This window comes from Hyperolius riggenbachi, chromosome 10, assembly GCF_040937935.1.
Source record: "Hyperolius riggenbachi isolate aHypRig1 chromosome 10, aHypRig1.pri, whole genome shotgun sequence".
Lineage (NCBI taxonomy): Eukaryota > Metazoa > Chordata > Amphibia > Anura > Hyperoliidae > Hyperolius > Hyperolius riggenbachi.
Window position 1 is genome coordinate 12,071,492 of NC_090655.1, and position 23,833 is coordinate 12,095,324.

Below are 23,833 nucleotides of genomic sequence, written 5' to 3' on the forward strand. Positions count from 1 at the left end.
AGTGGTGTTTCCATGGAAACGGCCACTCGTGCGAGCGGCCTTTCCATGTCAGTTCACGGAGGGTGTCTCTGTGAACAGCCTGCGAGCCTCTGATCGCGGCTCGCAGGCTAATTGTAAACACGCGGGGAAGAAATCCCCTGTGTTTACATCAATACGGCGCTGCTGCGTAAAGGAGATCGGCGATCGCCGGCATCTGATAGGCTAAAGCCTATTAGAGGCGGCGCAGGACGGATCGCCATCCTGTGCCACCCACAGCAAGGAGGGGAGGGAGGGAAGGGCGGAGAGGGCAGAATAGCGCTGCGGAGGGGGGCTTTGAGGAGCTCCCCCCCCCCGCAAAACCCAAACAGCCGGGGGCGATCAGACCCCCTCAGCAGGATATCCCCCTAGTGGGGAAAAAAGGGGGGGGGGAAGTCTGATCGCCATGCTGCAAACACAATCTGTGCTGTGAGCTGAAGAGCCCACGCAGCACAGATAAGGGGAAAATCCCCTGGCCGTCAAGTGGTTAACTAGTGCCCATTTAGGTGTTAAAATGACCATTCATCCTTGTCTAAATGGAACTAGCGTAAAATAAGAATTTCATAAAGCCCAGTCTACTAAGAATAGCATCTGCCTGGTTTGTCTATGCCTAAAAACAGCCCTGCCTCTGGTCATAAGATTAGCTCAAATAAACCTGAAGAGAGAATCCCACGTATTGCCCAGAGGACCCCCTTTAGGGCATTTGAAATAAATAACACCCAAGAGGTCTTTCTTGGAAAGAATGTGTAGGCAAAAACAGAGGCACAACAAATATAACATTAGCTAAAAAGTTTAAAATAAGAGGAGGCCAAGGTGGACTTGGCTCCATCCAGCAGACACAAAATACTGTTGCCGTTATTCAACAAAACTATTTATTTGCATACTCCAGAAAGTGCAACGCGTTTTGCAGACATACACTGCTTCGTCAGGCGCGTATAACTCATGCAAGTCTGGTGTCAAGCTTCACGCCTCTGTTATATGCTCCTTTCATAGCCTGAGGAAGCGGGATACGCCTGCGAAACGCGTTGCACTTCCTGGAGCACGTAAATAAATATTTACACTCTATTGAGCTCCCGTTGTGTTCTTCTTGGAAAGAAGAGTGTCTGGACCAGCACATAACACACCACAGTGAACTCTGGGAGGTTTTTCGTTCTTTTTATATATAAATCTCATGTGTATGGGTACACTGTAGCATTGCTATGGCTTTCTCAACAAAGACAGAGGAATGTAACCTATTATAAATGAAGAGGACTTATAAAAATACAATAATAGCGCTAACTATATGATGTAACCTGAGATCAGTTTATATTTTTTGTGTAATTTTCCGAACACAAGCCCCATCGTGGTGTCCGGTGGTAATAGTCTCCTATTCACAGTCTTCTTTCATATTCCTCTCTTCAGAAGGATAAAAAATGTTCTTTATTCTCTCCATAAATATGAAGTTGATAAAATTAAAAAAAATAAAACAAGTGACCCTTCCAGGAATGGCTGCTCTCGGGTCCATGCACAGCCTAAGTGGTCCCTCGATCGAAGCAGATCCCATCGTCCCCTTCCATTGTCCTCATCTGGTCCATGCGGTCGGCAAAGTCACCATATTAATCCACGGCGAGCCAAATCTGAAGGGCAGCTCTCCGTCCGTCCATCCCCGGTGGTGGGAAATTGTCAGGCTTTTAGATGATGCCCTTTTGTAGACATTTTGGTTTCCGGAAGGCCAACCAGCAAGTTAGAAGGACGAACGTTGAGAGAACGGAGAAGAAGACCATGAGTCCGACGTAACCGCCGTGCGACAGTGGAGGAGAGGGAGGAAGCTCGGCGGGAATCATGTTGGTCAAGTTCAGCATGTACCCCAAAGTCCATCCAGCATCGCTGCCGTGAATCTGTGAAGAGGACATGGTGGGGATACGTTTATTCAAGCCAATGGTTTTGCCACATTCTACAAAGTACATTAACAGCATTGCTCTTCAGATCTGTGCTCAACTGGATTCTCTACCAAATAGTACAGAAGTTCTGAATTGTTGAATTGTGGGGGGGTTCCCAGATGAGAATTAAAGAGTTTCCACATAACTTAACTAAAGTGGATTGTTTGCACAGCTTAGTACACTTCAACACCATCTGATAATTCTGGGCAATCTTATCAATTAGTAGCTAAGTGGAGTGAAACGTTTGCACATTATTAACTCTTCCAGTAACTTGGAAGACAGTCATATGTTTTTAGTTATTAGTCATATCGTTTGATGCTTTACACCATACAACTCTAACCTGCAGACGTCTCGCAGAGCCATCAAATTTCATCCAAACCAAGTGGTTTCCCACTCTGAATGTTTGGCCCACTCTAGGCCACAAGGGAAGCTATATTGGAGGTGAAGCCCTGGATCACCAGGGAAGCCATATGGGGTAGGTAGGGGGAAAGCACTAGAAACCAGGGAACGGTATAGGGGAGAAAAAGGGGCAGCAAGGCTGACACTAGACACCAGGGAAAGGTATATGGGAGGGAGGGAGAACCACTAGACACCAGGGAAGTGTATGGGGGAAGGAGGGGGGCACTAGACACAAGGGAAATGTATAGGGGAGGGAGAACCACTGAACACCAAGGAACTGTATGGGGGAGGGAGGCACTAGACACCAGGGAACTGTACAGGGAAGGGAGAAGCCAGTAGACACCAGGTAACTGTATAGGGGAGGGAGGGGGCAACTAGACATTGAAGCTGGCCCTTGACTTGGTCCCAGTGTTTAATGTGGCCCACTATGTATTTGAGTCTGACGCCCCGGTTTTAGACTAAAGATGGAATTTGAGTTTCATTCCACTGTAAACTCCCAACAAACACATGACTAATAAAAAATAATTTCAGTGTTGCTTTTTTTTCTTAAGTTAATGAACGTTATTTAATTTTTAATTTATGCTAAGAGATTTTTTTTTCTGCTGAAAAGTGCTGCCAACCAGAAAGTGGAGGATACCTGTATTGTGCCAGGAGCAGGTATGTACAACGCTCTGCACAAGATGGATACATGACCAGCCCTCCCCCCCCCCCCCCACGATCACCTAGCTCTCAGGCCCCCCTGCAACTGTTGGGGTTGCAGGGGTTATGGCAGGGATGTCAAACCGGTCCTTCGAGGGCCGAGGTCCTCACACATTTTTGACACAGCTCAAATAAATTGATGGGTCTGAATCAGGAAAGGTGCGGTCCATCAGGTAGAACACATTCCTCTCTTTCTCAGTCCATCCTAAACACTGGCATGGATCTGGCCCTCCAGGCCTGGAGTTCCACACCTGTGGGCTATAGTTACCCCAGTGCAAACAGGTGCTTACCTTGCCTACGAATGAGAGGTCATCCCAGATGCTGGCGTTAAAGCCGTAAAGCTGAAGGAGGTTCAGGATGTAGACTCCGGAGAAGCAGTACTCACTGAGATACTTCTCTTTTATCTTCCCAGATTCCCTCTTCACCTGAAGAACGAGAAACATTCAGGGAATGGATAGAAAACACTGCACATTATGGAGAACATGATAGCTGTCGGGAAAGAATGTAAGTTGGTGTTAACGGTCAAATGATGTTTATGCAGAGGGAACAATAAACCACAGTTCCTGGATTACGGTGTGTGGACTCTTCTTATTTATATATTCACTGAGGCGCTATACCCGTTACTGCTGAAATTCTGTTGTCCCCACATTTTTGCCTGATGAAGCAGGCTTGGCCTGCGAAGCGCGTTGCACTTTTGGGGTACCTTATAATAAATGTGTTTGATACTATTGAGACAGTATTTTGTGTCTGCTTTCTGGAGGTAAGCCCACCACTTCCTCCAAGCAATTTAAAAAATGTTTTATCTAATTTTATCCTGCTGGCGCCTCTGCTTTACATACTAATATAGGAATGGAAGATGATCTAAAAGTTTTCCAGGACAGGTGCAAGAAAGCCGATACAGACCCTCTGAATTCCACTAGAAATTCCCCGAGTTCTAAGCGGTAAGAAATGCAAGAAAGGGAAAATCCTAAGGGTAACACCGAAAAGGAGCATTTGGGCTCCCGAAGTCTTCCGAAAGCCTCCCACAGCGGAAGTGAGCAGAGACTGGTAACAGGGGACACATCGCTGAAAGACGGGGACCGTGGGAGGAACTGGGAGCTCTAAAGGACCCAGAGCTTCCCTTTTCCTTAGGGGAGTGTCTGTTTTGTTTTTTAAATTGGCTTCAGACTCACTTTAAAGCCAATGGGTACCGGATTCAAAAAGAAAAAGTCAGATACTCACCTAAGGAGAGGGAAGGCTCGGTCCTAATGAGCCTTCCTTCTCCCGGTGCCCTCAGTGCTGCGCTGGCTCCCCCGTTCGCGTCCGCCGCCGCAGGGACTTCGGAGGTCTTCGGGAGCACTTGGGCTTCCGAAGACGGGCCGCTCCATACTACGTACGCGCGAGTGCGTCATAGAGGGCGCTTGCGCATGCGTAGTATGGAGCGGCCGCGTCATCGGGAGCCCGAGTGCTCCCGAAGGCTTCCGAAAGCTCCCGAAGGCATGCGCTCAGGCCCCGCTGGGCCGATTTGCATAATTTTTTTTTTGCTACACGCAGCTAGCACTTTGCTAGCTGCGTGTGCAATCCGATCACCGCCGCTCCCCGCCGATCCGTCGCGCCGCAGCCGCCCCCCCCCCAGACCCCGTGCGCCGCCTGGCCAATCAGTGCCAGGCAGCGCTGAGGGGTGGATCGAAGTCCCCTTTGACGCCCTGGCGATGGGGGAAGCCTTCCAGGAGATCCCGTTCTTTGAACGGGATCTCCTGATCTCCGATTGCCGGAAGCGATCGGAGGGGCTGGGGGGATGCCGCTGAGCAGCGGCTATCATGTAGCGAGACCTTGTCTCGCTACATGATACACATTTTTTTTTTTTTTTAAACGGCTGTGCTGCCCCCTGGCAGATTTTAATAAACCGCCAGGAGGGTTAAGTCACCAGCAAGCAAAAAATAATTTTGACAGTGATTTTTTCATCTACTTTTTGGTACTGTTTCAATAACAAAATGCTGAAGATGAAAAATGATCTCCTAGGAGAAAACAAACAAAAAAGTTGATTGAAAAAGGGCGATTCATCAAGACTTATCGAATCAATTACCAACAGCACGATAAAATACCGAACTCAATAAGTTGATTTCAGGATTCATCAAAGTTATCTACAGCTGTTAGCGAGCATTCGGTAATCATTCGGTAACGATGCGGTAAAACGGAAGAAAGTGCAATTCATGAAAATGAAAGTGGGCGTGGTTTAGCGTTACATTTAGGATTAGTTATCTCCTTCACTGTTCTGTCGTTATTCCTGTCAGATCATTGCTGACAGAGAAGATGGAGCCATGTGAAGTGGTTATGTATCAGCTGAGAGTGATTCAAAGGCGCAGAAGGGCAAGAATAAGGTCTAGAACCAGATCAATTTGCAAGAGAATGGATTTATTTGCTATAACAGGACATCGGCGTTTCTCTTGAATCATCCTGTAAGAGAACACAGGCAGTGCCAGGGGTTAACTAAATTGCTAGCTGCACTACATTTTTTCAGAAAAGGCTCCTATCAAGCCGCAGCTGGCAAAATTGTGGGATTGTCCCAATCCACTTCCAGAATCCTGGTCCAGGTGTTAAGACCAATTTAGAATGTTGCTACGTGTTCAAAGGACTGCCTTTTACCCACAATTCCACGGGAATCTTATAGCCTTGTGTTAAATTACCGCTGCAAAATGGAAATATCGACACATTACCGAATGGTTACCGCATTGTTATTGATATTTTATCGAAGTCACACCGAATGCGGAAAAACCTTGATGAATACAACTAGAAATCGATAAACTTTTTCCAGTTTGTTAAATAAATGAATTCGAAATTTATCGCAAAGACAATGATGAATCGAGGCCATAGTCCTTTAATTTAAAAGAGAGAGGCTTCCACTCATTTTTTTGCCATTTTTTTTATTCAGAAATGACAGGCAACTATGGATCAGCGCACAGGATTTCGAGGAATTCTGTCCTTTGCACTGGAATTTTCCAATTTCACGTAGAATTTGAATGAACTACATCATAGTTTTGCAAAATTACATAAGAGTAATCTACAAACCTATTTTTTGCATAAATGGCTTAAAATGACTGTTGAGCCCAAGGGAGCCATAATTAATGTTATGGCTAATTTGAAAATATTTCTATTTACAATAAATTCCAATTTCACAGCAAACTTGGATTCCATTATTCTTAATTTATAAAGCGCCAACATATTCCGTGGCGCTGAAAAATACATGTTCCCTCCCCGGGGAACGAACCCGGGGCGTGGCAGTGAGAGCGCTGTATCCTAGACCATCAGGCAAAATGATGAAATTTTGTTGGATTTGGAATTCAGCCCTTCTGACCTTGGGCCATATGCAATTAGTTTTTTCTCTAGAGTTTTCTCCTAGGAGATCATTTTTCAACATCTTTTTAAAATAGATTTTCAGCGTTTTGTAATCTAAAAAGTATTAAAAAGTAGGTGAAAAAGTACTATCAAAATTATTTTGAGTATTTTCTTGCTTGCTGGGGGCTTAAAATGCATTTTATTGACAAGTTTAAAAATATCACCAATGAGAAAACTCAGGGTAAAAAGTGAATTGCATAGGGGCCCTTACCTTCTGGCAACCCTTTATCCTGATCTCAGTTGTTACTTTTTGCAATAATTTCATCCACTGACCTTTCATTTTCACAGCTTTATTAAAAACTGATGAAAACTGCATAAAGATGGCCGCTTTAAACCATGTGGACTAGTGTTGGTGCTTTCTAAATACAACAAATAATATTAATATGTCTAGGAGAACTCATGGAGAAGCAAGTGATTTGTTTGATCAACTTTGATCAGATTTGCAAAGATCTAGTTGGCTGTGATCACATCATTTAGCACATGATCATGACTAGCCAATCAGACACTTACATATCCATCACCTGAACAAACTGATCACATGCTTCTCTGTGACTTCTCCTAGACATGACCATCAATAATCAAAGACCTACATATCTATCACCTGACCAGAGCGATCACATGCTTCTCCATGACTTCTCCTAGACACGACCATCACTAATCAGAGACTTACATATCTTTCACCTGATCAAACTGATCACATGCTTCTCTGTGACTTCTAGATATGACCATCAATAATCAGACACTTACATATCCATCACCTGAACAAACTGATCACATGCTTCTCTGTGACTTCTCCTAGACATGACCATCAATAATCAGAGACCTACATATCTATCACCTGACCAGACTGATCACATGCTCCTCCGTGACTTCTCATAGACACGACCATCACTAATCAGAGACTTACATAGCTATCACCTGATCAAACTGATCACATGCTTCTCCATGAGTTCTCCTAGACATGAGCATCACTAATCAGACTTACATATCTATCACCTGACCAAACTGATCACATGCTTCTCCATGACTTCTCCTAGACATGACCATCACTAATCAGACACTTACATATCCATCACTTGAACAAACTGATCACATGCTTCTCCATGACTTCTCCTAGACATGACCATCACTAATCAGACACTTACATATCCATCACTTGAACAAACTGATCAGCTGCTTCTCCATGACTTCTCCTAGACACGACCATCACTAATCAGAGACTTACATATCTATCACCTGACCACACTGATCCCATGCTTCTGCATGACTTCTCCTAGACACGACCATCACTAATAAGACACATATCTATCACCTGACCAGACTGATCACACGCTTCTCCATGACTTCTCCTAGACACGCCCATCACTAATCAGAGCCTTACATATCTATCACCTGACCAGACTGATCACATGCTTCTCCATGACTTCTCCTAGACACGCCCATCACTAATCAGAGCCTTACATAGCTATCACCTGACCAGACTGATCACATGCTTCTCCATGACTTCTCCTAGACACGACCATCACTAATCAGAGACTTGCATATCTATCACCTGACCACACTGATCACATGCTTCTCCATGACTTCTCGTAGGCATGACCTTCACTAATCAGACACTTACATATCTATCACCTGACCAGACTGATCACATGCTTCTCCATGACTTCTCCTAGACACGACCATCACTAATCAGAGACTTGCATATCCATCACTTGAGCAAACTGATCACATGCTTCTCCATGACTTCTCCTAGACGTGATTATCACTAATCAGAGCCTTACATATCTATCACCTGACCAGACTGATCACATGCTTCTCCATGACTTCTCCTAGACACGCCCATCACTAATCAGAGCCTTACATATCTATCACCTGACCAGACTGATCACATGCTTCTCCATGACTTCTCCTAGACATGAATATCACTAATGTGGACAAACTACTGTTTGCAGTTTTTTCACTATTAAAGTTTATTGTGAGAAATGCAGGTAGCCATAAAAGCTTTATATTCAGGGGCGTAGCAATAGGCGTTGCAGAGGTAGCGACCGCATCGGGGCCCTTGGGCCAGAGGGGCCCCCGAAGGGCCCTCCCTCAACTACAGTATTAGCTCTCTATTGGTCCTGTGCTCAAAATAATCACTTCTGTAGATGCTTTGAACAGTGGTAATCATTAGCAAACTCTTCCCCATCCCCTTCTTGCACCTCTGACACTGTAGTTGCCTTTGGCGGGTTTTGGTGCTCCGTATCAATTGTTATGTATAGAGTGCTTGGGGGGCCCCCTGTAAAACTTGCATCGGGGCCCACAGCACCTTAGCTACGCCACTGTTTATATTTATCTGAATATTGAAATCCCGCCCACACTGACCAGGCTGCAGTTGGAAGCTTATGACCGGCCATATTGATAAAAGTCGCACACTGGGTCTGTGGCTTACCTCGTTCCAGGGTTTGGCGCAGTGCATCTCCACTGCCTCTTTTACACTCTCCAAAGAAAAGGTTCCCGTGGCACGTTTTAAAAAGTCCATGACAAAATAAAATGCGGAGAATGCCTGTAGGAACACATCACACACTGCATCAGATGACACCTATCTACCATGGCAACAGTATAACGTTTGGTGTTAATCATGCCCAGAATTCTACTTCCTCTGTGTAGTTCATAAGTCTGCATAACACAGGAAGTAAAACTTTTTTCATTCCTTCACACCCCACCTACTTTACTGTAGTGACGCATTCATTCCACAAGTGGGAGTGGTTTAACAGACTTAACAGGATAATGGGTATGTGCATGCACTCCCATCCCCCCAGCCACTGACGCAGCCATGCAAGCTACTTTTACTATGAAAGAAGATGATTAATCACAAATATGTGCATGTAATACAATTTACTAAGGATTGTTTTTACTTTGGGAAAGTGTACTGTAGTGTGCTATTGGAATTACGTCAACCGAAATTGGCAGGAAATGCATTTGACTGGCCCGGTTCCAAGCTACACACAAAGGGCTCGATTCACAAAGCGGTGCTAACCCAGTTAGAGACTTTAGGCGTGATAACCATTGCACCACGCTGGTGAAAAGCCAGTTTAGGCGTGATAAGTTTAGGGGCCTGATTCACAAAGCGGTGCTAACAGTTAGCACGCTGGTGAAAAGCCCTTTATCATGCCTAAACTCAGTTTAGGCATGCTAAGTTTAGGTGTGATAAGTTTAGGTGTGATAAGTTTAGGCATGATAAGTTTAGGTGTGATAAGTTTAGGCATGCTAAGTTTAAGCGCCAACTGCGTTAGCACCGCAGTGCACAGCTGATCAAAAGTTTTACGCTAGCAAAGACTGGTGCACTTTGTATAAAGTTTAATGGCGCTGCTTTGCGTGCGGGACTTTGCAAGCGATCTAAACTTATCTAAACTTAGCATGCCTAAACTTATCACACCTAAACTTATCACACCTAAACTTATCACGCCTAAACTGGCTTTTCAGCAGCATGGTGCAATGGTTATCATGCCTAAAGTCTTTTAGGCATGCTAACTGGGTTAGCACCGCTTTGTGAATCGAGCCCTAGGTGTGATAAGTTTAGGTGTGATAAGTTTAGATAAGTGTAGATAGCGTGCAAAGTCCCGCACGCAAAGCAGCGCCATTAAACTCTATGCGAAGTGCACCAGACTTTGCTAGCGCAAAACTTTTGATCAGCTGTGCACTGCGGTGCTAACCCAGTTGGTGCTTAAACTTATCACACCTAGGGCTCGATTCACAAAGCGGTGCTAACCCAGTTAGAGACTTTAGGCATGATAACCATTGCACCACGCCGGTGAACAGCCAGTTTAGGTGTGATAAGTTTAGGCATGCTAAGTTTAGATAAGTTTAGATCGCTTGCAAAGTCCCGCACACAAAACAGAGCCATTAAACTTTATACGAAGTGCACCAGTCTTTGCTAACGTAAAACTTTTGATCAGCTGTGCACTGTGGTGCTAACGCAGTTGGCGCTTAAACTTATCATGCCTAAACTTATCACACCTAAACTTATCACACCTAAACTTATCATGCCTAAACTGAGTTTAGGCATGATAAAGGGCTTTTCACCAGGGTGCTAACTGTTAGCACCGCTTTGTGAATCAGGCCCCTAAACTTATCACACCTAGGGCTTGATTCACAAAGCGGTGCAAAGTGTTTGCACGCCTGTGAAAAGCCCTTTATCACGCCTAAACTCAGTTTAGGCGTGATAAGAAGAAACTCGCGCAAATTTTCCGCGCGCAAGCGCGCACGCAGCACCCGGCTCTTCGCGCGAAGCTCCCATTAAGCCCTATGGGACTTTGCGCGTACGCGCGGTAGCTTCGCGCGAAGAGCAGCACAAATCGGTGATAACTCAGTGGTGCAAAGGTTATCACGCCTAAAGTCTTTTAGGCGTGATAACTGAGTTATCACCGCTTTGTGAATCAAGCCCCTAAACTTATCATGCCTAAACTTATCACACCTAAACTTATCATGCCTAAACTTATCACACCTAAACTTATCACACCTAAACTTATCATGCCTAAACTTATCACACCTAAACTTATCATGCCTAAACTTATCACACCTAAACTTATCACATCTAAACTTATCATGCCTAAACTTATCACACCTAAACTTATCATGCCTAAACTTATCACACCTAAACTTATCATGCCTAAACTTATCACACCTAAACTTATCATGCCTAAACTTATCACACCTAAACTTATCATGCCTAAACTTATCACACCTAAACTTATCACGCCTAAACTTATCACACCTAAACTTATCACGCCTAAACTTATCATGCCTAAACTGAGTTTAGGTGTGATAAAGGGCTTTTCACCAGCGTGCTAACTGTTAGCACCGCTTTGTGAATCAGGCCCATACTGTATATTGTATAATCCGAGGGGGACCTCAGGTCAAAAATCAAATACTTACCTAAGGAGAGGTAGGCCTCTGGATCCTCCCGAGGATACCCACGCTTTCCTCTGGACCCCCACCGCCGTATGGGACCCTCCTGCACATGGTGACCGCACTCCTCTTAATTCCCAAGAGCGGCCACACGCAAGCATGGCCGCCCCTGCACGAGTGGTTCTGGCTTACTGCGCAGGCGTGGCCACGCATGTGCAAGCGCAGTAAAGCCATGCTCAGGGGCGTAACAACATACCCTGCAAGGGATGCAGCCACAGGGGGGCCCAGAAGCCTCAGGGGGGCCCTGTGGGGGAAGTTTCTTTTCCCTGTCCTGAGAGACTGACAGCTAAGGGCACAAAGGGCTCTCTCTGCACAATTGATCTAATGACTGCACCTGCTCAGCCACTGACCAGGAATCATACAAAGATTTGTAGACAGTCCCTATTCAGTGTGCAGCAAGCTCTTGTGTACAGCGCGAAGGGAGGGGGGGCATCCAAAGTTTCGCAGGGGGGCCTAGTGATTTCTAGTTATGCCCCTGCTCATGTTTGAAAAGAAGAGCAGTTACGAGTACAGAATCTGACAAGAGCGTGTCAGATTCCTTTAGGGGTCCATGCTCTGCAACGGTGATTCGGAGGAAGAGAAAGGAAGCCTCTGCAGGATCCAGATGCTTCACTCTTCTTAGGTAAGTATGTGGCTTTTGACCCGAGGCTTGCATCTTGCATATCTTATTAGTGGAATAACCCCCCAACCAGAGCTGGATTTACCAATAGGCACAGTAGGCACATGCCTACAGACGCCTGATGATGGAAAGGCTCATTTCACTTCATCAGTGCTGCCTCCTCTTACCTATGCTGAGTCCCGAGTGGAGTGTAAATGAGGTTACTCACCCGAATCTCAGCATTTCAACGACAAGATCTACCTTCTACTGGGGTCACCTCTAGCTACTGAATACTGAGGGTACCTCTGGTCTACTTAATACTCAGTGGCATAACAATAGGGGCTGCAGCCCCTGCTCAGGGACGTTTTGGGGGGCAGGAGGGGCCGCAGCATGAGGGGAGAGCTTGGCCACACATTGGCGGGGGGGAGGGACAGTCCCCCCCTCATCTGGGGCTCTCCCATCAGTGCTCCACTCCAGTATCAATTAGTGGCAGCAGGTGGCGGGCAGGAACACATACCTTCATGTGCTCCATGCGCCGGAGGTTCCGCTCTCTGTGTCTGACCCTACTTCCTGTTTAAACAGGAAGTAGCATGAGGCACTTAGAGATCGGACCGGATGGAGGTATCTGTTCCCGCCCGCTACCTGCTGCCACTAATTGATGCTGGAGGGGAGCACTGAGGGGAGAGCCCGAGGTGAGGGGGGGGGGTGACTGTCCCCCTCCCTGCCGATGTGCGACCATGCTTTCCCCTCATTCTGCGGCCCCTCCTGCCCCCCAAAACAGCCCTCCTAATACTAGATGGCACCTGTAGCTACCTATGCCAAGCAAGGAAGTAACGGCAGGTGTGGTTAGGCAGGGGTTTGTAGGTTCATGGAGGGCGGAGTCTGGGGTGCCAGGACATCAGTGCCTATAGGCTCCTGTGATGTCAATCCGGGCCTGCCCCCAACATTAATCAAAGAACTGATACATTGTATCCCACTGATGGCTACATCTTCCAAACACACACTTCGCAAGTAAACTCAAATCCACAGGACTGAACGGTACTTACCCCGAACTTGCCGTGCAGCAGCGGCTGGTAAACACCATTGAAGGAACACCGAGAATAGTTACAATGAGACACATTGAAGATCGCCTGGACCCTGTCCTTGCATAGATGGTAATTGCCCGTCCCCTGGATCTGGATGGTCTTGGAAAGGGTGAGTGGGAGGAGTCCTAAGCGGGATACACAGGGGCTGCTGTAGAGGTCAAACGTGCTGAAATTCCGGATATATCCTGAGTTAAAGCAGGGGTCCAAGAGGGTGCTCTGTTCATCCTAGGACAAAAAAACTATTCATTAATATTGTATATGTGATGCACCTAAAGCAGAGCTGAACTTATATATAATGTATTTCTATCCAAGGTCTCACGTTGTACATGGTCACCGAGACCATGCAGATTGGAACTGGTCTAATCAAATTAACTTCCTGACATTTTGATTTGTCCAATACTAAACTGCATACTATTTAAAGGACCTCTCCAGCGAAATAAGTAAGCTGTTAAAATCTGCACAGACAGAACAGACAGGTTTTGAATGAGTCCATCTCCTCGTGGGGGATTCTCAGGGTTTTCTTTGTTTTCAAAAGCATTTCCTGAACGTCAGTTGCTAAGTGCCAAAATGAAAATATTCATGCAAGCGATTTTATTAGCATCTAAATGACCCTCTCTACTCGTTCTTACTGCTAACAAGGTAACAATCTTTTTCAGAGCAAGTTCGGTTTTTCAGAGCAGAGCAGCCTCCTAGATATAGAACAAAAAGCTAGCCGTATACCAGTTAGGGAGGGTCAATGAGATGCAAATAATTTTGTGTTGATGAAGTATTATTCAATTTTTTTATGCAAATGTATGCAGCTTTAACCACTTTGTCCTCCTTGACGTATAAAAACGGCAAGGAGGACATGTGCGCTCCCGCGGGCGATCGTGCACGCGCACTCCCGGCTGCGGATTCGGTAGCCCAGGAATCAATTAATCGGGCTATGGTGCCCGATCACTGATTCCTCTCCCCCGCAGAAAAAGCTACAGCTTCTCTCGGAAGCTTCGCTTTTTCTGAGCCTATGTCCCTCTAAGCGTACATTGTACGCTTAGAGTGACGTCATGTAAACAAACTCAAGGTTGCCATCTTGTGGCCAAAGAGTAAAACTACATCTAAAAGTAAAAAAAAAAAATGACACTACACAAATTTTTCCCTAAATAAAACACTATTTACTTCCCACCCTCCCAAAAATACCCACATAAAATGTTTAATAAAATAAAACCAAAAACATTACAATAAAAAAAAAAAAAAAAAAAATATTTACCTAAGGGTCTAAACTATTTAAATATCTATGTAAAGATGAAATATTTCTATATTTTTTTTATAAGCTTGTAAATAGTGATAGATGCAAAACGGGAAAAATGCTCTTTTATTTCCAACTAAAATATTGTCGCCATACATTGTGATAGGGACATAATTTAAACGGTGAAATAACTGTGACAAATGGGCAATTACAATACGTGGGTTTTAATTATGGAGGCATGTATTATTTTAAAACTATAATGGCCGAAACTGACAAATAATGAATTTTTTCCGTTTTTTTCTTATTCTTACTGTCAAAATGCATTTACAGTAAGGTAGCTCTTAGCAAAATGTACCCCCCAAAGAAAGCCTAATTGGTGGCGGAAAAAACAAGATATAGATCAGTTCATTGTGATAAGTAGTGATAAAGTTATAGGCGAATGAATGGGAGGTGAACATTGCTCGGATGCATAAAGTGAAAACGACTGAGAGCTTAAGTGGTTAAAATAAACCAATCAAATCCTGCTGAGGTAAAATTCGATTGGTCCATTTTCAAGCATGCATAAATTTGCATAATCCTGCATCAACTCGAACTTATTTCCATCCCATTGACCATCCCTAATACTATATGTATTGTACTGTCCACATTTTGATTTCAGTGAGTTTTATACAGTAAATAAAGAGAAAACTGTTCCGGGCATTTTCTATCTTAACTCCCTCTGACTGAACCCAGTCCTGGTCATTTCCTCCCTTACTTTTTTTTTCTCCTAGAAACTGCACTGTCATACCTAGCTAGCTTTGTAAACACAGTTGAGCACAGCATAGATCAGATTTCAGCAGCTTACTGAACTGCCCTCAGCCAATCAGTGAGGAGCAGAAATGTGGGAGGGGTGATAACAAGCTTCCTTCTCATTGGCAATGTACCAAATAGAGCCAGGCTGACTAAGATAAGATTTATTACAGCAGAAACATTTCTGAATAGATTGGAGTGCTTGCACTGCAGGGTCAGGTTGCAGGCTGCATAATAAACACAGAGCAGTGGGTAAATGGAATTTTATTTTGTGGCTGACAACTGAAAAATGTAAAGTCATGCATTTTGGTCGTACCAATGGTCTAGCACCATACAAAATAAATGGGATACAGTTGGGGACATCAAACTTGGAGAAGGACTTAGGAGTACTCATCGACAACAAGTTAAATAATCATACTCAATGCCAAGCTGCTGCAGCTAAAGCTAATAACATTTTGGGATGCATTAAAAGGGAAATAAAAACTCGAGATTCTAGCATAACATTGCCCCTGTTTAACTCTCTAGTAAGGCCACATCTGGAATATGGAATTCAGTTCTGGGCACCACATTACAAAAAAGATATTGCAGTTTTAGAGCAGGTGCAGAGACGAGCAACAAAATTGATACGTGGGATGGAAGATCTCGCTTACCAAGAAAGGTTAGATAAACTGGGTTTATTTAGTCTAGAGAAAAGACACCTTAGAGGAGATCTAATTAACATGTATAAATACATCAGAGGGCAATATAATAGCTTGGCGGATGAGCTTTTTGTCCCTAGGCCTTCTCAAAGGACTAGAGGACATGAGCTGCGCATGGAGGAAAAACGTTTTAGCCATTTATTTAGGAAAGGGTTCTTTACAGCAAGAGTGATTAAGATGTGGAATGCATTGCCACAGGAAGTAGTTATGGCAAACTCTATACCTGCATTTAAAGGGGGCTTAGATGCTTTCCTTGCGTTGAAAGACATCCATGGCTACAATTACTAGGTAATGCCTAATGATGTTGATCCAGGGATTTTATCTGATTGCCATCTGGAGTCAGGAAGGAATTTTTCCCTTTTGGGGTTGATTAGACCATGCCTTGTAAGGGTTTTTTCGCCTTCCTCTGGATCAACAGGGATATGTGAGGGTGCAGGCTGGTGTTGGTGTTGTACTTTGTTCACTGGTTGAACTCGATCCACGTATGTCTTTTTTCAACCCAAATAACTATGTAACTATGTAACTCCGCTTTAAGAAGTTGATGGAACTATTTCCAGACAATTTTAACGCATTAGAGGACAAGAGAAAACTCTACATTCTACTAGCTATCTTCGGTTGAGATTTAGGGCGATATTTCTGTGAACAAGCACTCTGCAGACAATAGATGGCACATGAGCGAGCTGTATCCTGGGGTGTGTTTAATGTTCCCATTCAGGCCTGGTGCACACCAGAGGAGTTTTTCTGAGCGTTTTGAGTTTTTAAATCTGCTGCTAAGGTTATCCTATGTGTCTGTGCACACTGGAGCAATGAGGTTTTGTAAAAAACCCATAGCATTACATTGGGAAGAGCTTTTGAAACCTCTAAAAGCTCTTCCCAATGTAATGCTATGGGGTTTTTTACAAAATCTCATTGCTCCAGTGTGCACAGACACATAGGATAACCTTAGCTGCAGATTTAAAAACTCAAAACGCTCAGAAAAACTCCTCTGGTGTGCACCAGGCCTATCTGTTCATTACTCATCCACTGTAACTGATCCCCACACACAGTTGTCATGGGTTGGCTGTATTCACACTAGTTTCTCATCCGAGGTGCTCCATGTCAATTGTCTGGGCCTTGTTTTTTTCTGGTGTGATCAGTAAGGAAGAGTATTATATTTTGGCCAGTTCACCACCCTCAAGCACGAGAACACTAACACTTTCTATATATCCTCTGGTGAAAAAATCATGCCACCGCTAGGAAGAGTGTTACGTTTTTTTTGTTACCCTTCACGAAGTGCTCTGTCCGCACAATAATCAGTTCTCAGAAGAAAGAGATTCCAGACTGGGTGAGTAACATGGCCTGGAGATTTGTACACCCTGCTCTGTACATGAATGGATGACATATGCCGTCTGGTGGCCATCTCATAACCAGCACAGGTCTAGACTAAGCAAACCGTCACAATAACAATATGAAGCTGCAATAAATAACAGATTGTGCAGGTAAAAAAAATAATATGCCTGATTCAATTCATTTTTCTCGTAAACTTTCTCCTAGCAGATCATTTTTAAACTGTTTAACCGCTTGAGGGCCAGAGGTTTACACCCCCCTAATGACCAGGCCATTTTTTTTACAATTCAGCATTTCACAACTTTAACGGTTTACTGCTCAGTCATACAAATTAGTACCCAAATGAATTTTACCCCCTTTTTTCTTCTCACAAATAGAGCTTTCTTTTGGTGATATTTGATTGGTGCTGCAATTTTTTTTTATATTAATTAAAAAGCATTATTTAAAAAAAACAAAACAAACTCTATTTCTTTTATTCGTCCTCATCCCCCCCTAAATTAGCCCTAGATCACGTTACATCCACTGCACTACACATACATAGGCATATGCCTATGATAGGGATTCGTTTGTGAGCCGTTCGGAGGGACAGTTAAGTGACAAGGCTGTTCTCGGTACAGTGCTGCGCTAGACCGCAGCGCTGTACACGTTTTTGAGCATTATACATGTAAATAATAGCCTGCCAGCCCCGATCGCAGACTGGCAGGCTGTTTGCAGCGTCCCCCTGTGTTTACTGCAGGGAAACGCACGTTCGAGCGATCGCCCATTCCCTGCAAATCTCGTTCCTCGCAAGATCATGTCATGTGACATGATTGAGGAACGAGAGCGCCTCTCTGCAGGCCGCCATCCTGCGTTAGGCAGTCGTGCAGAGAGGTTAACCACTTGAGGACCGCAGTGTTAAAACCCCCTAAAGACCAGGCCATTTTTCATTAAATTGGCCACTGCAGCTTTAACGCCAAGCTGCAGGGCCACACAACACAGCACACAAGGGATTCCCCCCCCCCCCTTTTCTCCCCACCAACAGAGCTCTCTGTTGGTGGGGTCTGATCGCCCCCTAGATGTTTATTTATTTGTTTATTTATGTTTATGCGTGTTTTTTAATAAAAAAAAATGTGTTTTTTTAACTGTTATACACTCCCCCCGCCAGCCAATCCCCGTGATCAGCTGTCATAGGCTTCAGCCGATTACCCCTGAGCCTCAGGAGGTGACAGCCGTGTCACATGGCTGTCCCTAGTACAGTGCTGCTGCCGATCACAGTGCTGTATGGGTAAATTAGACGGCGTTTTCGCCGTCTAACAGTCTCCCGAGCCACTCGGAGACTGAAGGCCGAGCTCCGTTCCGCCCACCAGGCAGAAGATGCGCGCGCATCCTGCATGCGATCTCCTGCTAAACACAGCCCCAGGACTTTACGCCAATCGCCGCCAGGCGGTCCTGGGGCTGCCGACGCGGACGGCAATGGGGTAAAAATAACTTTGCAGCAGTCTGCAACTGGAAAGTACCAAAAAGTTGGTGAAAAAGAACTGTCAAAATAATTCTGAGTATTTTCCTGCTTGCTGGTGGCTTAAAATGCATTTTATTGATAAGATTTAAAAAGATCACCCAGGGGAAAACTGAGTAAAATTGGATGAGGCCCAAAGCATGTAACTGCAGTAACATTGCTGTGCATATTATCCTCACTCCCAGCAGTGTGTACCTCGAGTTATGCCACTAGCGTGACCAGGGGTATTTGAGTAGCGCAACTGTTGCTAGGGAAGCGAGCGTTACTAACGGTAATTTCATTAGCAACGCACGTTACCATAGCAATGATATTGTTACTTGAGTACCTGAGGTTGCGCTAATAGTGTAACTCGTAGCACTTACTGGCGGAAGTAAGGGTAAAATTGCCGTGGGCTGTCTGTACATGGCAATGTTACCACAGTTAGGTGCATTGGGCCCAATATGGCAGCACGGTGGCGAAGTGGTTAGCACTCTCCCCCCGCAGCGCTGGTTCTCCGGGTTTAAATCCCAGCCAGGGCACTTTCTGCATGGAGTTTGTATGCTCTCCCAGTGTCTGTGTGGATTTCCTCCGGGCACTCTGGGTTCCTCCCACATTTTAACCACATACTGAAAAGTTAATTGGCTTCCCCCCAAATTGGCCCTAGACTACGATACATACACTACAAGATATAGACATAGACATGACTATGGGAGGGATTAGATTGTGAGCCCCTCTGAGGGACAGTTAGTGACAAGACAATACACTCTGTACAGCGCTGTGGAAGATGTTAGCACTATATAAATACTAAATCCTCTATTATAAAACCCTACGGTCTCTGCGTTCCATGTCTCTGTGTGTGTCCCACATGCGAGAGCGCATGTTCAGGGACGCAGATACATTGAGGGAGAGTGACGCACCGCAAGCGATGACAGGCGAAGGGGCGGACGGGCCTGGCGGGCAGGTGTGCGCGTCGTGCACGTGGCGTGGCAGGCGCAGCGGAAATGTGTGTGCGCGTCAGGCGCATGCGCAGTGACAGACCTAGTCCGTTTTTAAACAGGCTTAGGTCCACTAGTAATATAATAATATATCACGTTGCAAATTTAAAAAAAGAAGTCATCCTTTTGAACCGATTGTGTAGGCATAATTGTGAAACTTTTTTAAACCAATACTTGGGTGAAGTACGGTATTATAGCCAGCTACATGATCAGCAGCTCTGGAGAATTGGGTACATTTCTTTCTCTTCCTGGGTCAGTAGACAATGGCCTCAATTCATCAGAGGAAAGTTAGTAAGTGATAAAAGGTCGGTATTTTATCTCATGCAGTATTTCAACATTTTTTTTTGCAATTCACCACTGTGTGAGGATAGTGAGAGGAGTGTTTGGTAGCAGGCGATAATGGAGCGATATGGATGCGAAAACCGAGCGATAAGCGGTCAATAGTTATGCGGTGTTAGTGATTTGCATGCGATACTTTGCCTCTCTGGATGCTGGAAGTAAAGGATTGTGGGTAGGAGGAGGAGCTTATTACCAGCATGTGACCGCAGAGGGTTTCCCTCCCTGTTTTTTGACCCCCCTCCTTCCATTACAAATCCCTCCCTCCATTCTGCATATTAACCACCTGAGCTGTATGGACGAGCTCGGCTCATCCATTACCGCCGCGGTGGATTACTTAGCCCCTGGAAACTCTTTTTACACCACATTTTCGGAGGGGGTGTAGCTAGCACTTGGCTTGCTACATCACCCCTCCAATCGCCACCGGCCTGCTTTTTGAGAAAAAATAACGAATAACTATCGCCTATTTATGGCACGAATTTCGACCTGTCTGTATTTCAGCCTATATTTTTGGAGAATTGCTATTTTGAGTTATCACACGAGGTAAATTACCGACCATGTGATAAATAGTTTGGTAAACTCTGGTGAATTGAGGCCATAATCACACTGCTAAGTGGTCAGTATTCTGGCATTGGAGTATATGGGCATTAGTTATATTTGAGGAGTCAGACAGATAAGGCATCTGTCTATTCCAACAGTAACGCCAATGACAAAATGGACAACTTGTATTTAACAGGTTAAAAGAAAAAAATGTATTGAAGAAAAAAAAAATGAAAGAACAATCCCCATACCTATAAATAGATGTATCAATAACATAGGCAGAGGATTTCAAAAATTAACAGGAAAACGAGAGAATTTATATAACCACCCCCGGATTAGAAAAATCCGATCTTTCATGCTATATTCTTCTAAAAATACCTAGGACGCCGAGATGTGAAAAGTTTCAGAAGCTCGGCAAAAAGCGCAATTTGTTGAAATAATTATGAAACTAAAATACACTCTATTTACTGGAAGAGATATAAAAAAATCCCAACATGGAACGGAGAGTGTGAGAAAAAAGGGAACAATAAAAACAGTTAATTGTCACCATTGTGCACTTGGCACAGAAACATGCCTGAGTTAAGTTTGAGATACGCTTTATTTTCTGTACCAATTATGGGGTTTCAGCAAACTCCCAATACAAGTGAATGGAAGTGCTACAGGAGGTATTTTGGTGCTGCTTAACTCTTAGCAATGGCTCAGATATTTAAAAAAAAATGCTAAAGGGATAGAGTCCTTTTTTTCAGAGTTTGTTCATAGAAAGCATTAAAAGTCATTACTGATCAGTAGCCTCCTATTCTCCTCCTCAGTATGGCTGAAGATAGGGGCGCTGTCTCTGACACAGGAGACCTGGGTTCAAATCTCTGCTCTTCCTGTTCAGTAATATTCAGTAAGGAGACCTTGGGCTAGACTCCCTAACACTGCTACTGCCTATAGAGCGCGTCCTAGTGGCTGCAGCTTTGGCATGGCTTACCCGAAGAAAAATAAGGCAGCTTGAAGTGGACAACACGTGTAGTAACTTCAGTTTGAGTGAGTAAAGAGGTTTGCTAGGAACGTTCTATAAGCATAACTTACTTCAGGAAACCGATTTTTCTATCTCTCTGCAGCGATTTATAACATGCGAGACTTTAAAAGTTTGCCAACCAATTCGATTTAGTAATCATCGCCAGTTCCCTGCCGCATCCCAGACAATATATTGTCAGATTAATTGGCCTTCCCCCAAAAGTGGCTATACACCGGGGAAATTGAGGGTATATTAAGCAACCTTGATAAAAAAATAAATAAAAACACACAAACGAAGAGCAGGAGCCCAATAGTGCAGTATTTCAGGCAATGGGCATTGTGAGACAAAAGAAATGGTACTCACAAACTAGGGTTGCCCAACTCTTAACACGTGTGAGGAATACCCAAAGAGCAAAAATACAGGGGCGTATCTGGGCAATAGAGCGCCTATGGCAGACACTGAAATATTGCCATAAGTAGTGAGAGGTGTGCCCCCCCCCCCAGTATAAGCAGCTCCCCAGTATAGGTAATGAAAGGTTTCCCACAGTATAAGTTACCCCTCCCTCCAGTATAGATGGTGGCAAGTGTCTCCCAGTATAAGTACACCCCCCGTATCCCCTCAGTATGGGTAATGAGAGGTGTCTCCTAGTATAAGTAGCCCCCTAGTATAGTTAGTGACAGGTATCCCTCAGTATAATTACCCCCCCCCCCCTCCAGTATAGGTAGTGAGAGATGTCTCCCTGTATAAGTAGCCCACCCAGTATAGGTAATGAGAGGTGTCCCCCCAGTACAATTACCCCCCCCCCCCCCCCCAGTATTGATAGTGAGAGATGTTCTCCAGTGGTATCAGGTACAAACATTTGAGAGGCATCCCTCAGTATGGTGGTGGAGCACGTGGGGCGAGGGCAGTTATGGCGCCCGTGGTGCTGTGACGCCTATGGCACGAGCCATGCCTGCACCCCTCTAGATACGCCTCTGCAAAAATATAATATAATTAACCACTTAACATCTCAGTCGTTTTCAGCTTATGCATCCGAGCAATGTTCACCTCCCATTCATTAGCCTATAACTTTATCACTACTTATCACAATGAACTGATCTATATCTTGTTTTTTCCGCCACCAATTAGGCTTTCTTTGGGGGGTACATTTTGCTAAGAGCCACTTTACTGTAAATGCATTTTAACAGGAAGAATAATTATTATTTGTCAGTTTTCGGCCATTATAGTTTTAAAATAATACATGCCTCCATAATTAAAACCCACGTATTGTAATTGCCCATTTATCACGGTTATTTCACCATTTAAATTATGTCCCTATCACAATGTATCGCGACAATATTTTATTTGGAAATAAAAGAGCATTTTTTCCGTTTTGCATACATCACTATTTACAAGCTTATAAAAAAAAAAATAGAGAGAAATATTTCATCTTTACATAGATATTTAGTTTAGTTTAAGTTTAGACCCTTAGGTAAATATTTATGTGTTGTTGTTTTTTATAGTAATGTTTTTTTTTTTTTTTATTAAACATTTTATGTGGGCATTTTTGGGAGGGTGGGATATAAAAGTGTTTTATTTGGGGAAATATTTGTGTATTGTAATGCTTTTTTACTTTTACTTGTAGTTTTACTTTTTGGCCAAAAGATGGCAATCTCGAGTTTGTTTACATGACGTCACTCTAAGCGTACAATGTACGCTTAGAGGGACACAGCTTCAGAGAGAGCGAAGCTTCCGAGAGAAGCTGTTGCTTTTTCAGCGGGGGAGAGGAATCAATGATCGGGCTCCCTAGCCCGATACATTGATTCCGTGGCTACCGAATCCGCGGCCGGGAGTGCGCGTGTACGCGCGCGCCTGTCCTCCTTGACGTTTTTATACGTCAAGGAGGACAAAGTGGTTAAGGTAAGAAAAGTAATATTGAAATGAAGTTAATCAGGAACAACTTACTTTGAGTGATTATTTTGCTTGTAAACGTGCTGAAAGGTTATTTCTATCAATTAGGTGATAAGTCATTTATGAGAAGTTTTGTGAATAGAGACCGATGTTTCTTTCTTCCAAGAGGGTAAACAAACTAGTCCAGGGGGTGAGAGGCGCCCGATATGTGAGAAAGATTGGAAAATCAATAAAAGAAATGGGTTAAAGTGGGCCTGTCCTGAACCTTTGCACAGGACTGAAGGAAAACATAGAAATGCACTCTGAATGTATTTAGAGAGTTTAGCCTCTAAAGGCAATTAAAGGACAGTGATATGGTGAGTGATATGGAAGCTGCCATATTTATTTCCTTGTAAACAATGCCAGTTGCCTGGCAGTCCTGCTGATCTTCTGGCATACGCAGTGTCTGAGTCAAACCCCTGGAACAAGCATATGGATAATCCAGTAAAACCTGAGTCAGCTGAGTCAGAGTACCTGA

The 23,833-nt window shown here is 44.2% G+C and overlaps 1 protein-coding gene across 3 annotated transcripts in view; it reads right to left on the minus strand.

Moving 5' to 3' along the window:
- Window positions 1–1,154: 1,154 nt before the first annotated feature.
- The window catches only part of ENTPD1 (ectonucleoside triphosphate diphosphohydrolase 1), a 206,353-nt gene continuing 183,674 nt past the window's right edge, over window positions 1,155–23,833 (minus strand). For all 3 annotated transcript variants that reach the window (XM_068255123.1, XM_068255122.1, XM_068255124.1), the window contains 4 exons: window positions 13,002–13,265; window positions 8,839–8,952; window positions 3,323–3,457; window positions 1,155–1,892 (listed from right to left, as the gene is read on the minus strand). In XM_068255123.1, the coding sequence (XP_068111224.1) occupies window positions 1,686–1,892; window positions 3,323–3,457; window positions 8,839–8,952; window positions 13,002–13,265 (720 nt within the window). In that variant the 3' untranslated portion in view covers window positions 1,155–1,685. The remainder of the gene's footprint in view (window positions 1,893–3,322; window positions 3,458–8,838; window positions 8,953–13,001; window positions 13,266–23,833) is intronic.